Here is a 12,733-nt window from a genome sequence, read left to right as displayed (position 1 = left end):
AGAAAGAAAGAAAGGGAGAGGATGCCTGTAAGCTTACTAACATCTTTTTCAAAAAAAGATGGGAATTTCATTTCTATCTTGATGGGATACTGACTCTCAATATTTCATATATTATATCCCACTAATGTTGTTTAGAATCAATTTATAAAATATTTTGTAGGGTCCTGACTGATATGTCTCAGTGGGTTGGGCACTGTCCCAGGAACTAAAAGGTCACCAGTTCCATTCCCAGTTGGGGTACATACCTGGATTTCAGGCCAGGTACCCAGTTTGGGGTCTGTGAGAGGCAACCAATTGATGTTCCTCTCCCTCTCTTTCTCCCTCCCTTCCCCTCTCTCTAAAAATAAACTTTAAAAACCTTAAAAAATATTTAGTAAAATAAGATAAAGTGGGAAGAGAACATGACCAAATATGCCAGCCAGGAAGGGTGAAGTAAGTGCCTGTGTAGTTAGGAATCGGAGAGAGAGTGGGAGTGAGGGAAGAACAGGATTTGGTTACTGATTGGATAGAGAGCATCAGTCTGAAGGAACACTTCAAAGATGATTCCAGGAAAATAGAGATCATCACTTTCAAAAATGAAAATCGACCAGTTTTAAGGGGAGATTTTCAGTTTAATTTGGGCTTAAAGTCTTAGATGGGACCTTAGAGATACATTTCCAACATTGTAATTTTTTTAAAATTCGCGCATGTTAAGCTTAAGGGACAGTGTATCATAAGCTGGGAGATGTACTTTAAGAGGATAGAACTGCCATGCTCCAGAGACAGATGCCCTGCCAAGCATAGGCTCTAGATCTGCCAAGTATTAAACAGGTCCTTAGTTAAAGCTAGACATTGAATGACAGAATCCTGGAATTTCAGGGAAAGTAGAAATTAGAGAGGCTTCATGTAAGGAAGAAACTAATATTTTTGAGCTGCTATGTACCACTCACTTTACGGCTGGCTACCTTGTTTAATTCTTACTACAAACCCTACAAAATAGGTACAGTATTACTGAAACTGGAAAGGTCAGCATTCGTGCTGTCACTACCAGAACCAATAAATAGAGACAAGGATTGAATATTTAGGGGCACTTATTCAGATGCCAGGAATCTGAGAAGATGGCAGGTTACATACTTTCAAAAACGGTCTTAACATCTCATCTCAAGCCGACCCTTTCATGAGGAGAAGAAAGGGTAGATGAGGGGTTTAGAAAAAGGTTAAACAGGTAAGAGTAACAGTCCTGGGCAATTTTCCTCATACCTTTTTATCTGTTGATCAAAACTCAGATACCATCTGCATTGCCTGCAGACCCCCTGGGACAGGAAGGTCGAATTGCTTGTCCACCTCCTACAGTCACACAGGTCATACACTCCAGGTCCTGGGATTACAACTTCCTACATGAATTAATCACTTGCATTAAGCCTATCCACTAAGTCTAAAATCTTTTAACTTTTGAGTTTCCCTGTTGTTACCAATGGGTTTAGAAAGGCTAAATAAATTGCTCGAGCTAGAAAGGAAAGCTCTCAAATTGGAATTCAAACCCTAATGTATATAAGGGCCACATCCTTCTCATTCCGTGTTCTCCTTGCACCCGTTTCACAGAAGTCCACTCATAAGAGCATTCACAATATTTGGAGCCAAATTGGGGCCAGAAAGCAGATTGGCTGATTCCCATCCCCCCTGGTCGAAGGTCTTCAGAGGAAGGAGGGAACATGACTTTACAGATTTGACAATGTACACTGCCCTATAACTCAACGATTTTCAACCTTTTTCATCTCATGGCACACAAAACGCTAATCATTAAAATTCTGCAACACAATAAAAAATATTTTTGTCAATGTGACAAAAAAATAGGTGTAACTTTGATTCATTGACATGGGATGGCTACTGTTAGGTTGGCTGTTGCCATTTTTTAATTTGATAATCTAAGGGAAAAGAGGTCAGTGCCCCTGACAAAATAAGTATAGCATGTTTTAAACTCTTGCAGCACATCGGTTGTAAATCTACTGCTATCTATCAGTGATAGAGAGTGGGGAGAAAATCAGCTGAGAAACAAGGGGAAGGAGCCAAAGAGGAGCTGTCAGAATGGTGTGAGGAGGGTGAGGAGTGTCTTTCTGCCTCTACTCAACGGGTTAACAAGACTGAGTATCCAGCGTAACCTTGGCCAGTTTCATTCCTTATCGCCTCTCACTGACTACGTTTTAACTCTTACCTTAAATCTAGAGCAAGGTGTACCCTTCAGACATAAGTAGAACCACGCCACGTGAACCAAAATTTGAGTCAACGCAGCGGCAGTGATTTCAGGACCGTTGGAAAAAAAAAGTTGAAAACGGGGCGAGTTTGACTGCACTACTCGGCCATCGCCAATTGGTGGGGCTACAGCAGCCAAGATTCCCCGCCCTGCCCTCGCTTCAGCCTCCACCCGCCACGTGACCTGCCGTGTTGTGGTAGCGCCCGCAGGGGTGGCGGGAGACCCAGAGAAGGCGGGGGCGACAGGAGGCGGGTCACGTGACTGAGTTTAAATCTCCCGTAGCCGGAGGCACGGGGGCGCCAGTGCCGCGAGTGCGAGCGGGAGCAGAGGAGGCAAGGGAGGAGGGCCAGAGAGGCAGTTTGAAGATGGCGGACGAGGCGGCGCTCGCCCTTCAGCCCGTCGGCTCCCCTTCGGCGGTGGCGGCCGAATGGGAGGCCGCGTCGCCGCCCACCGGGGAGCCTCTCAGTAAGAGGCCGCGGAGAGATGTCCCCGGCCTCGGGTGGAGCCCAGGCGAGCCCGATGGGGCAACCCCTGAGCGCGAGGTGCTGGTGGTAGCCGAGGACGGCCCGGCGGCGGCGGCGGCGGCGGCGGCGGCGGGCGGGGAGCGGGAGGCCCAGGCGACGGCAGGCGGAGTAGGAGACAATGGGCCGGGCCTACGGGGCCTATCCCGGGACCCGCCGCCGGCCGACGACTTCGACGACGACGGCGACGACGACGACGAAGAGGGAGAGGAGGAGGAAGAGACGGCGGCGGAGATTGGGTACCGAGGTACGCAGGACGCGGGCGGCAGGGACTGCGCATCCCCTCCCCTCTCCTCTCTCTCTCCTCCCTCTCCCGGGGCCCCTTTCCCGGGAGAGGTTTAGGGTGGGGCTGGGGGATTCTGGGGAGTGTCGGCTGGGGGCTCAGGGCTGGCTCTGCTACGTCCCTTTCCCTATCGCCACCCTCAGCTGCGCGCCTCTGGGGCTGCTGGCCCGGCTGTGGGAGCGGCCCCCAGGCTTTCTCCCTCCCACCCGCGGCCCCGCCTTCCTCTCGTCCGCGGCCCGCCTGGGCGGCCTGGCGCTTTGCGCAGCTGCGGGGCCTCGAAGCTCTCGCAGTTGATTTTAGAGTAAGTTTTTCTCCTCCTCGTACCCTTTTGGTATTTCGCTTTTGTTTAACGTCATTCCCACCACAGCACGCTTAAATCTGCAACTTTTCCTGTCTGCACCGACCTTTTGCAAATCGACACCTGTGCAATTTGTGACGACTCCTTTGGATCTAATTTTTGCACTTGTCTTAAATTTTAAAGAGCAAAGCAGCTTCTCAGGTTATAGCCTACAAATTTTCATGAGCACTGCTGTTTCTAAAATCCGTTCTGTGGTGCAATTAGTGGTGGGCATGGGAGAGTAATAGTACTTTCAGATTACTTTACATGAATAGTATTTTTCCACTAATGATCTAATAGTTTTAAGATTAGAATTAACTCTTTATCGTGTGTATGTATCCCTGAAACACGAATTGACCTTTTTCTGGTATAGTAAATCAGATGTGTTAATCGTATATGTCATGTCATCCTTGAGGGCTTTTTATTTTTGATCTGAGGAGTCTCTGCTGGATAGATGCACATCTCCATCAGTATTTGCATCAGTAAATCTATAATCAGTGGGGTGTTGAACCGTATGTATAGAAACATGTACATTAGGGACCAACTGTATTAGTCAGAAAATCTCTGCAAGAAAAAGTTTAATAGGGGAAATGAATAAGGCAAAGCTATCTTTATATGTTTAGAGAAGTGCAAATTGCCATAGGTTCATTTCAATAACTTTTTTTGGGGTAAATTTTTATTTTACAAGTCTTATAAGCTTCGTTATTTGTAATTGATAAATCCAGTCTAACTAGATTACTGCTTTTTGTGTTTGGATGTAGTAGACTTAATTTATATTTAGATGTTTAATGAACTGAAACGTAGATTGTGGTTAGAATCCCCAAAGATGAGGATGTACTACTGTTCCATGAACCTGTAAGCTGACGCAGTACACATTCTTTACACAGGCTTGTATGAGTGTTAAGTGTTTAAATCAGGGAAGATCAGTACATGATAAACATTACAGAGCTTCATGCATTTTAGATGGCAGATTTTTTTCAACAGCCTAGAATTATGTTTCATTTCTTTTGCAGATAACCTGTTTCGTGATGAAATAATCACCAATGGTTTTCATTCATGTGAAAGTGATGAGGATGATAGAGCCTCACATGCAAGCTCTAGTGACTGGACTCCAAGGCCACGGATAGGTATGGTTTCACAGCTTTAGAGAGTAAATGTTGTCTTTGTCTTTGTCTTTTCATGTTAGGCCAACTAAAAATAAATTTTCTACATCCTTAGAACCTGGTGGTGAGGTTCCTTAGGTGCTTGCTAAGGTTTAATGTCAGTTTATGTTTCTAGGGAAAGTCTAGTGCTTCTGTTTTTGTTTTTAAATAGCTCAGGCCCATGGAAGCTGCCTCTTGTATTTCTCAACCAGGTCCTTCTCATACCTTAGGCCCTTGGGTCTTTTTCATTTGTTTCCTTCTTGTGGAATGCTCTTCCTCCAGTTAGAGTATCTTGCTTTCTCACGTCTGTTCTTCATTTTCTTTAAACACTCACCACTTATTAACAAGCTCTGTATCTTAACATTTTTATTGTTGTATTTCCTATACTAGAATATAAGCCCCACTGGAGATGGATTTTTAATGATCTGTATGCTCTTTTGTCAGTTCCTAGAAAAGTGCCTGGCATGTAATTTGTGCTCAATAAATCTTTATTAACTATGTGGATGAAATGGGAAAGTACAAGGGTGGGCAAAAGTAGGTTTAGAGTTATAATACAAATAAATACAATAATAATAATAACAAGAATAAAATATGTGTTTAGTGTGCTCACAAAAGTAAATCTATTTTAGCAGTAGAGAACATTCACAGGTATTTTTACCAAAGTTAAAACATGACCATCTCAAAAACGATCTTTTCTTAATGTGCTTTTATTCTTTACTAAAATATAGTGATGATTAGTTCCTCTTTAGTGTCTATGACATTACTGTATTTTTTGTTTTCTTAAGCTAGAAAACTGATCTAAGAAATGTAAAAAAATATTAATGCTTAAAACATCCACATTGTATGTATCATTTTGGTAGTTATGTATAAATTTTCTCGGATACATAGATTTGCTTTTCCCTATGTATTTAATGAACAATAGTGTGGGGTTTGGCGATGATAGGCTCTTCCTATATTGATCTGTAGAACGCTTTTGTACATTTTCCTGTTACGAATTGTGGTATATATTTCTGGATTCTAACCATCAAATTTTAATTTGGGTAATTTGACTCTTAAAATACATACTTTGTATTTTATAGTTCAAGGGGCAGGCCCAGCTCTTGATGTGATCTAATTTCACAGGGATATGTAGCATTAGCTCTGAGGATGTTGTGAGAAAGAAATTCCTTTATAAAATGCATTTTATTACTTGATTAAAAAATGTTAAAGATTGCTAATTCACTACTTTAGAAAAATAAATGAGATTTTGAATTACTTGGATGTGGATTTGATCTAATTCTTTCCCCTCTTGATATAGGTCCATATGCTTTTGTTCAGCAACATCTCATGATTGGCACAGATCCTCGAACAATTCTTAAAGATTTACTACCGGAAACAATTCCTCCACCTGAATTGGATGATATGACACTGTGGCAGATTGTTATTAATATCCTTTCAGAACCACCAAAAAGGAAAAAAAGAAAAGATATTAATACAATTGAAGATGCTGTGAAATTACTGCAGGAATGCAAAAAAATAATAGTTCTAACTGGAGCTGGGGTATGTAACATGTATAAAACACTAGTAAAAATGAGGAGGTGGTAAATGTTTTCTCTTATGCCTTTTCCAGTTAAATATTTTTCTGGTGTAGAAGAATTTATCCTTACTTGATAATGAGCATTTTTGTTTGGAAATGGCCAAAAAGGGAGTGCAGTAGCAGTTGCTAAAAGGGTTCAGTTTTTTGAAACCTCTCCAACAACCTTAAAAATAATTTGCTTCTGTTTATTAGTAGAGCAGGTAAGTGGAATTAAGGCAAGATTTTTACCTACATTATACCACAGGCCCTAAACGAGATTCAGAGAATTCTGCTTCCATTAAAGTGTGTCAGGGTATGATGGAGAAATTGGGTATTTGTTCCATCGTCTTGGGGGAACCAGGAACCTAATTGGTGTTCACAAGTAAAGAATTTAATATTAGGAAGGTAACAGATTCCTAACTTTCCTCCATTTAAATTAAGGTGGTATGATTGTGGTAGCTTGACATTATTTGTCCCCCCTGTAGGGTTAGGGGCACAGGGGTGAATACAGAATGTTTGTTAGTGACCAGAGCAATGCTGGAATAAAATTCAGTCTTGATTCCTGCCCTTTTGAGTTAAGGGAGGGTGTCATTTAGTCTTAAATGATCATCGAGAATGGTAATGCTTTGCTCCCAAACATGATTTAGACAAGTTTGATTTACTCTGAGGTCAAAGTGGAGTTGACTCTCTTAAAATTGTGAGACAAAAAGGTAGCACTGAAATTCCTTTTCAAAATGTCAGGGTTTATTTGTAGAAAAAGCATAGTGTCTGAACCTATTCTTAAACATTAAGAATTGAAATGTTGTACAACATAGTATTTTAAAAAGAATACAGAAATTTAGTATTTTTGAAGTAGTAGGTCCCTGACCAGATGAGAGGTTCTTGAGAAATACTTGACTGTAATAGAAATTCTTGCCTGCTTTCTAGTTAAAATAATTTGAAATTATATACTCCTTTCTCAAATTGCTATTGCTTTAATTTGTTGGTTAAGTGCTTAAAAGGTTTGAAATTTGCCTGACTTAAAATTCTGTACCCCATTGTGAATGGACTGTGATGAATTTAGTAATACTTGTTTTGGGAGTGTGTTATTTCTATTTTAAATTGGAATAGAGTGGTATTTCTGTTCCCCAAAAGAAGTTTAAAGCTAAAATATTTCTCAAGCCCTCCCTAATTGTATAAAAGAGCAGTTGTAAAGGTAGAGGTAGAAGAATTAATTATACAAATTGTGCCATACATATTGCAGGTTTCTGTTTCTTGTGGAATACCTGACTTCAGGTCAAGAGATGGTATTTATGCTCGCCTTGCAGTAGACTTCCCAGATCTTCCAGATCCTCAAGCAATGTTTGATATTGAATATTTCAGAAAAGATCCAAGACCATTCTTCAAGTTTGCAAAGGTACTATGAACTCTTCTAGTTGTTCCATTGGGTCATAAAGATTTTAACATCTGCTGTGATATGCTTTATATTAGCCAGATCTTAACATGTGAGCATGTACCTGAAAATTTGTGATTAGGGGTGGAGAAGATTCTAATGTTGCATTTTAGTGAAGAGTGCTCTGTTCTGCTCCAGAATCTATAGAGTTGCGTAGTCCCGTTCAGAAGCCACTAGCCTTATGGGACTGTTGAGTACCGAAGTGTACTGAGATGTGATGTAAGTGTGGAAGACGAACCAGATTTTGGAAGCCTAGTATGGGAAAATTAGAAAATATGTCATTAATTTTACTAATTATATATAAACAAATATTGATTATATGTGGGAGTAATGATACTTTTGATGTTGGGTTGTAAATTATGAAAATTTCATGCTTTTAATATCATTACTAGAAAACCTAAAATTACATACATGGCTCACATTATATTTCTGTTGGGCAGTTCTACTCTAGAGTACAAAGCCTGATAGTACATTACATTATACTGGAGATTTTCTCAAAATCCATTTTGAGAGAGAGAGAAACATTGACATTGATTTATTGTTCCACGTACTTACTTGTGCATCATTGGTTGTTTCTTCTATGTGCCCTTACTGGGATTGAACACAAAACCATGGCATATTGGGACAGCGCTCTTACCAACTGAGTTACCCGGCTAAGGCTGTATCAGTGATTTTCAGTTGGTGTGCCACAAGAATTTTTTAATCATGCAGTACCTAACTATTTAGTAAGGGGCATTGACTTCTTTTACCTTAGATTGTCAAATAAAAAAAAATGACAGCAGCCAGAACAAGAAACAGTAGCCATCCCCTGTGACTGAATCAGAATTGTATGTGGTGTTTTGTTTTGTTTTGTTTTGTTTTGTGGTCATATTGGCAAACAAAATACAATGCATATTTTGGTGTGCTGTGGAATTTTTATGATTAATTTATGTGTTTGTGTGTCCATGAGGTGAAAAAGGTTAAAAATCGCTGCATTATACCACAGCCCAAGAGATTTTAGTCATTGGAAAACTTTTTTTTCCTCCATAGTTTAGTCTTATGGAAAGAAATTGTAAAATTGTTATTGTTGAGCTTCAATATATTTGAAAAAGGGTCTTTTGTATTAGTGAGTATTTTTAGTGAATCTAAAAGTTAAATGAACCTGAATTTTAATAAAAGGGTAACCTCAGCTACTTTCAAACCATGTGGTCTATTTACATAGCTATAGGAAAAGCTCTGTTAATTCAGAATAATGGAGTTTAATTTTGTTGATTTGTCTTTAAAGAAATATTTTGTTTCATCCAAGTGTGGTTGTAAATAGGAATTAGAGTAACATGTGGAAGTCATATTTAGATCTCTTGAATATAAAATAATTACTAAAACTGAAAGCTAAATTTGAGAAATTTTCAGGCTTTTAAGAGAATTTTTAATTTTTCTATCCATCAACTTAAAACTTGTGAAAATTTTGAACTTTTTACTTTATGTATCAGCATAAAGTAATGATGGTCACTTATATCTAGCATTTAGAACCAGACACCTGGTTCATACTGAATTCTATAAATAATATAAAGTTAGTTTTTTTTAATGTTTTTTTCTTAATCATGAGAATATAAATTAGTGAAGATTTACTTTTTAAACTTACTGATGCTAGTAATAAGAATGCCTGATTTTGCAGACCAATGAATTACCACTTAGTTATAGGTTTCTTGAATTGGATCTAAAATACTGGCATAACAGCTCTAGTTAGCAGAAATTAACACTTTCAGAGGACAGCAAATGACTAGAAATTATTTTGATCTTATATATGATTATAAATGCTTGATTTACTAGTCCATTTATAAAATGTGTGTGAGACTTGCTGTAATTCTGTGTTTAATTTCTTGATTTTTAAAGAGAGGAAAGGAGAGGAGAGAGAGAGAAACATCCAATTTGTCATTCAATTTTTGTATGTGCACTGACTGGGGATAGAACCCACAACCTTGGTGCATTGGGTTGACATTCTAATCAACTGAGCTACTAGGCCCACGGCCTATAATTCTGTGTTCTGAGAGGAAACAAAACAGTTGCCTACACTAACTGAGCACCACCCCCTTCATCACTTCAGTGTGTACTAAATTGCTTAGTAAAGTAGTAACCTGACACTTGGGAAAAAGTGGTAACTGAGAACAAAAATAGCAAGATGAGAAAGATTGTAATCTAAGTTGTCTAATATACAAGGGGGTATTCATTTGTAGTTTAAACTAGAGAAATTGTTGAAGCAATTCAGAATTACAGTGATAAAGACTAATAAGAGCTTCAAAAAGTGCACTTTATAGGAATCTAGACAGTACATAAAAGAAAGTAAAATGTGAATTATAATAAAAATGGAACACTGTTAATGTGTCACAGTGTTTCTAACCACTGGGTATGGATTTTATACCGCCTGGGAGAAGAAAGGTTTGGCGGGGGTGGTATTTTTCACTTTTCTATAAAAGTTTTAAGAAGTTATGTATATCTTTATTAATAAAATGAAGAAAGTCCATATAAACTTGATTTTGCTTGATTATTTTTCTAAAAAAGTTCATAGAAACTTAATTTTGATTATTTTTCTGAGTTTTCATTTAAGTTAGGAGTTAAGTAATTAACCTTTATTCCCTAACTGGTGTGGCTCAGTTGGTTGGGTGTCATTCCAAAAATTTCAGGGTCACAGGTCAGAGCACAATCCTAGGTAGTGGGTTCAGTCTCTGGTTAGGGCATGTATAACAGGCAACCAATCGGTTTCTCTCTCTCTCTCTCTCTCTCTCTCCCCCCCCCTCCCCCCTCATCGATGTTTCTCCCTTTCTCCCTCCCTACCCCTTTCACTAAAAATAAATTACTATACAAAAAAAACAACCTTTATAACTGCTACTCATATAGAACTGTTGTATTATAATTCTTACTTCAGGAACTGCCTAAAAGAAAGCTTCTAGTTGCTGGAGTAGCACTGAAATAGTAATAGGTAGAAGAGACTGATTTGTTATTGGGCCTATAAATAAATAATTTGGGGGAAAAGGTTAAGGAGAAGTAAGTAAGGACATGAAATAAAATACAGTATCCAAAAAAAAAAAATGGGGAGGATATGTAAATATTGTTATATATTACTAGATTCATGAAATGTAACATGAATAAAATACTGACTTAAAATTTCCTACCAGTTGCTATACTAGGCATAAAGTTTGAAGGTGATTTATGGGGGTTTTTTTGCTAGTTTTCAGAGAGAATTACTGTACTATGAAGCTATTATTGGTGAAATTTAGACATTTTGGAATGAAAGACTTTCCTTAGTTGTTTATAATTATTGAGAAGAAACTTAAATTTCATTTAGACTGGAAATTCCAAGTAATGGAGAAGTGTGTGAGATTACTGGCCCATTAGAGCAGTTTCTCAATCCAAGGGTAATTCTTCACTGTGAGGAACTGTCCTATGCATTGTAGTGTTTAGCAACATCCCTCTTCCAATAAATGCCATTAACACCCCCAACCCCCAGCCTTGACAATCAAAAATGTCTCTACACATTGCCAAGTGTCCCCTGTGAAAATTCTCCCTGTTTGAGCACCGTTGTAATACAGTGTGCATAGCTTGTTACCACTTTGAAATTTTTTACACAAGAACAATTAAGGCCAACATCAAAGCTATATAGTCATGTCCTGAACCATTATCCTCCTGCATAATAAGGGCTCCCAGGAGTCTAGAATAATTGACTGATGCTGATAAAATTGAGTGGTTATATTAAGGATCAGTTTAAAAAAAAACAACAAAACTTTTTTTTAAAAGACTTTGTCCAAAGCATATTTGCTATCCTGTATTTCAGTGAATTTTTTCCCCCTAAAATGATTAAAACTCAAGAAAAAGGAGAGGGGGAAATGTGAACTGAATTTTACTTAATTCCAAAAATATCTTTATATTTATTCAATAAATTCTTACTTACGTGATAATGTGTTAACATACCAGATTACGTAATTATAAAGGTTAAGGAATCTTAAAAGCCAGTTTACTACCAAAAAATTAAAATCACCCCAAATAGCTTCAGTCCCATTTACCTGAAGACAGTATGTTAATACTGATGTATATATGGATTACAGATGTATAAATATGAGTATGAAGTATTACAGCTGGATATATATTACATTTTTATTATAAAAATGGACTCTTTTTGTTACAAATTTAGGTTTGTACTATTTTCTATTTAGTAAACTTTTTTGTGTCAGACACTTGAATACTATATGATGGTCATGTTCAAATGGTATACTGAAATAAACTAATCATGCAAGTATACATTTGAATATTTCCTACTTTCTGTTACAAATAGTGTTGCTTTGATTATCCTTTTCGGTGCGTTTCCAGTGTTCTTAGAATAAACTGATAAAGAAACTGCTAAGGGTCCTGATATATTTTCCTGTTTTGCTGCCTGCAAAGGTTAATAAAATATACTCCCATCAGAAGTGTATGAGAAGGCTGATTTAGCATGCCTCTTTCCCCTCTCTCAAGTCTCCCGCAGTACATTATTAGCATTAAAATATTTTTTAAAAAACTGTGTGTGTTTCTGTATTTGTACTGTTTGAATTTCTTTTTAAACCTGTCACAATATATGAACATTAATTGGCCTCTTCCTTTAATGTTCCTTACCTCTATCTCTTTCCTCAAAGGTTGCCATGTTTTCTTGGGCCTTCCAGCAGGGAGAAAAAATGGAGTAAACCTGTTTGATTGTGTGTGGGAGCGACAGAGGGTTATTATTGTAAGATTCTAGTAATACTTTAAAAATGATTACTGCCCTGACTGGTGTGGCTCAGCTGGATGTCATTCTGCAAAGTTACTGGCTCAATTCTCTGTCAGGGCACATGCCTAGGTTGCAGGTTCGGTCCCTGGTTGGGGTATGTGTGAAGCAGCCTATTGATGTTTCTCTCCCTCTCTTTCTCCTTCCCTCTGCTCTCTCTAAAAATAAATAAAATCTAAAAAATAAAAATAAAAATGATTACTAACAGAATTATATACCCATTTCTCTAACCATGCTTTTTTTCCACTTAATATTCTTGGAAATAGTATCATAATGGCACTTAACAGGTATAACTTATTTTTAAGAAAAGGTTGTAGAGTGTTTTGTAGTTGTGCCACATTATATTGAATCAGTCTTCTATTAATGGATACCTATAGTTTTTACGGCAGTTAAAACTATCAGTTTAATAGAAAAATAAGACATCTTTTCTCATTAGTATTCTGTTTTAGTATATTAGTGTGA

The 12,733-nt window shown here is 38.0% G+C and overlaps 1 protein-coding gene across 2 annotated transcripts in view; it reads left to right on the top strand.

Moving 5' to 3' along the window:
- The first annotated feature begins 2,534 nt into the window (after positions 1–2,534).
- Positions 2,535–12,733, top strand: part of SIRT1 (sirtuin 1) — a 35,251-nt gene continuing 25,052 nt past the window's right edge. For both annotated transcript variants that reach the window (XM_054572713.1, XM_054572715.1), the window contains exons 1-4: positions 2,535–2,998; positions 4,385–4,498; positions 5,811–6,052; positions 7,312–7,464. In XM_054572713.1, the coding sequence (XP_054428688.1) occupies positions 2,596–2,998; positions 4,385–4,498; positions 5,811–6,052; positions 7,312–7,464 (912 nt within the window). In that variant the 5' untranslated portion in view covers positions 2,535–2,595. The remainder of the gene's footprint in view (positions 2,999–4,384; positions 4,499–5,810; positions 6,053–7,311; positions 7,465–12,733) is intronic.

This window comes from Pteronotus mesoamericanus, unplaced genomic scaffold (genome assembly GCF_021234165.1).
Source record: "Pteronotus mesoamericanus isolate MK-2021 breed Mesoamerican mustached bat unplaced genomic scaffold, CSHL_Meso_final contig_24, whole genome shotgun sequence".
NCBI lineage: Eukaryota > Metazoa > Chordata > Mammalia > Chiroptera > Mormoopidae > Pteronotus > Pteronotus mesoamericanus.
The sequence above is the reverse complement of the archived record's forward strand: the minus strand, read 5'-3'. Positions and strand labels throughout refer to the sequence as shown.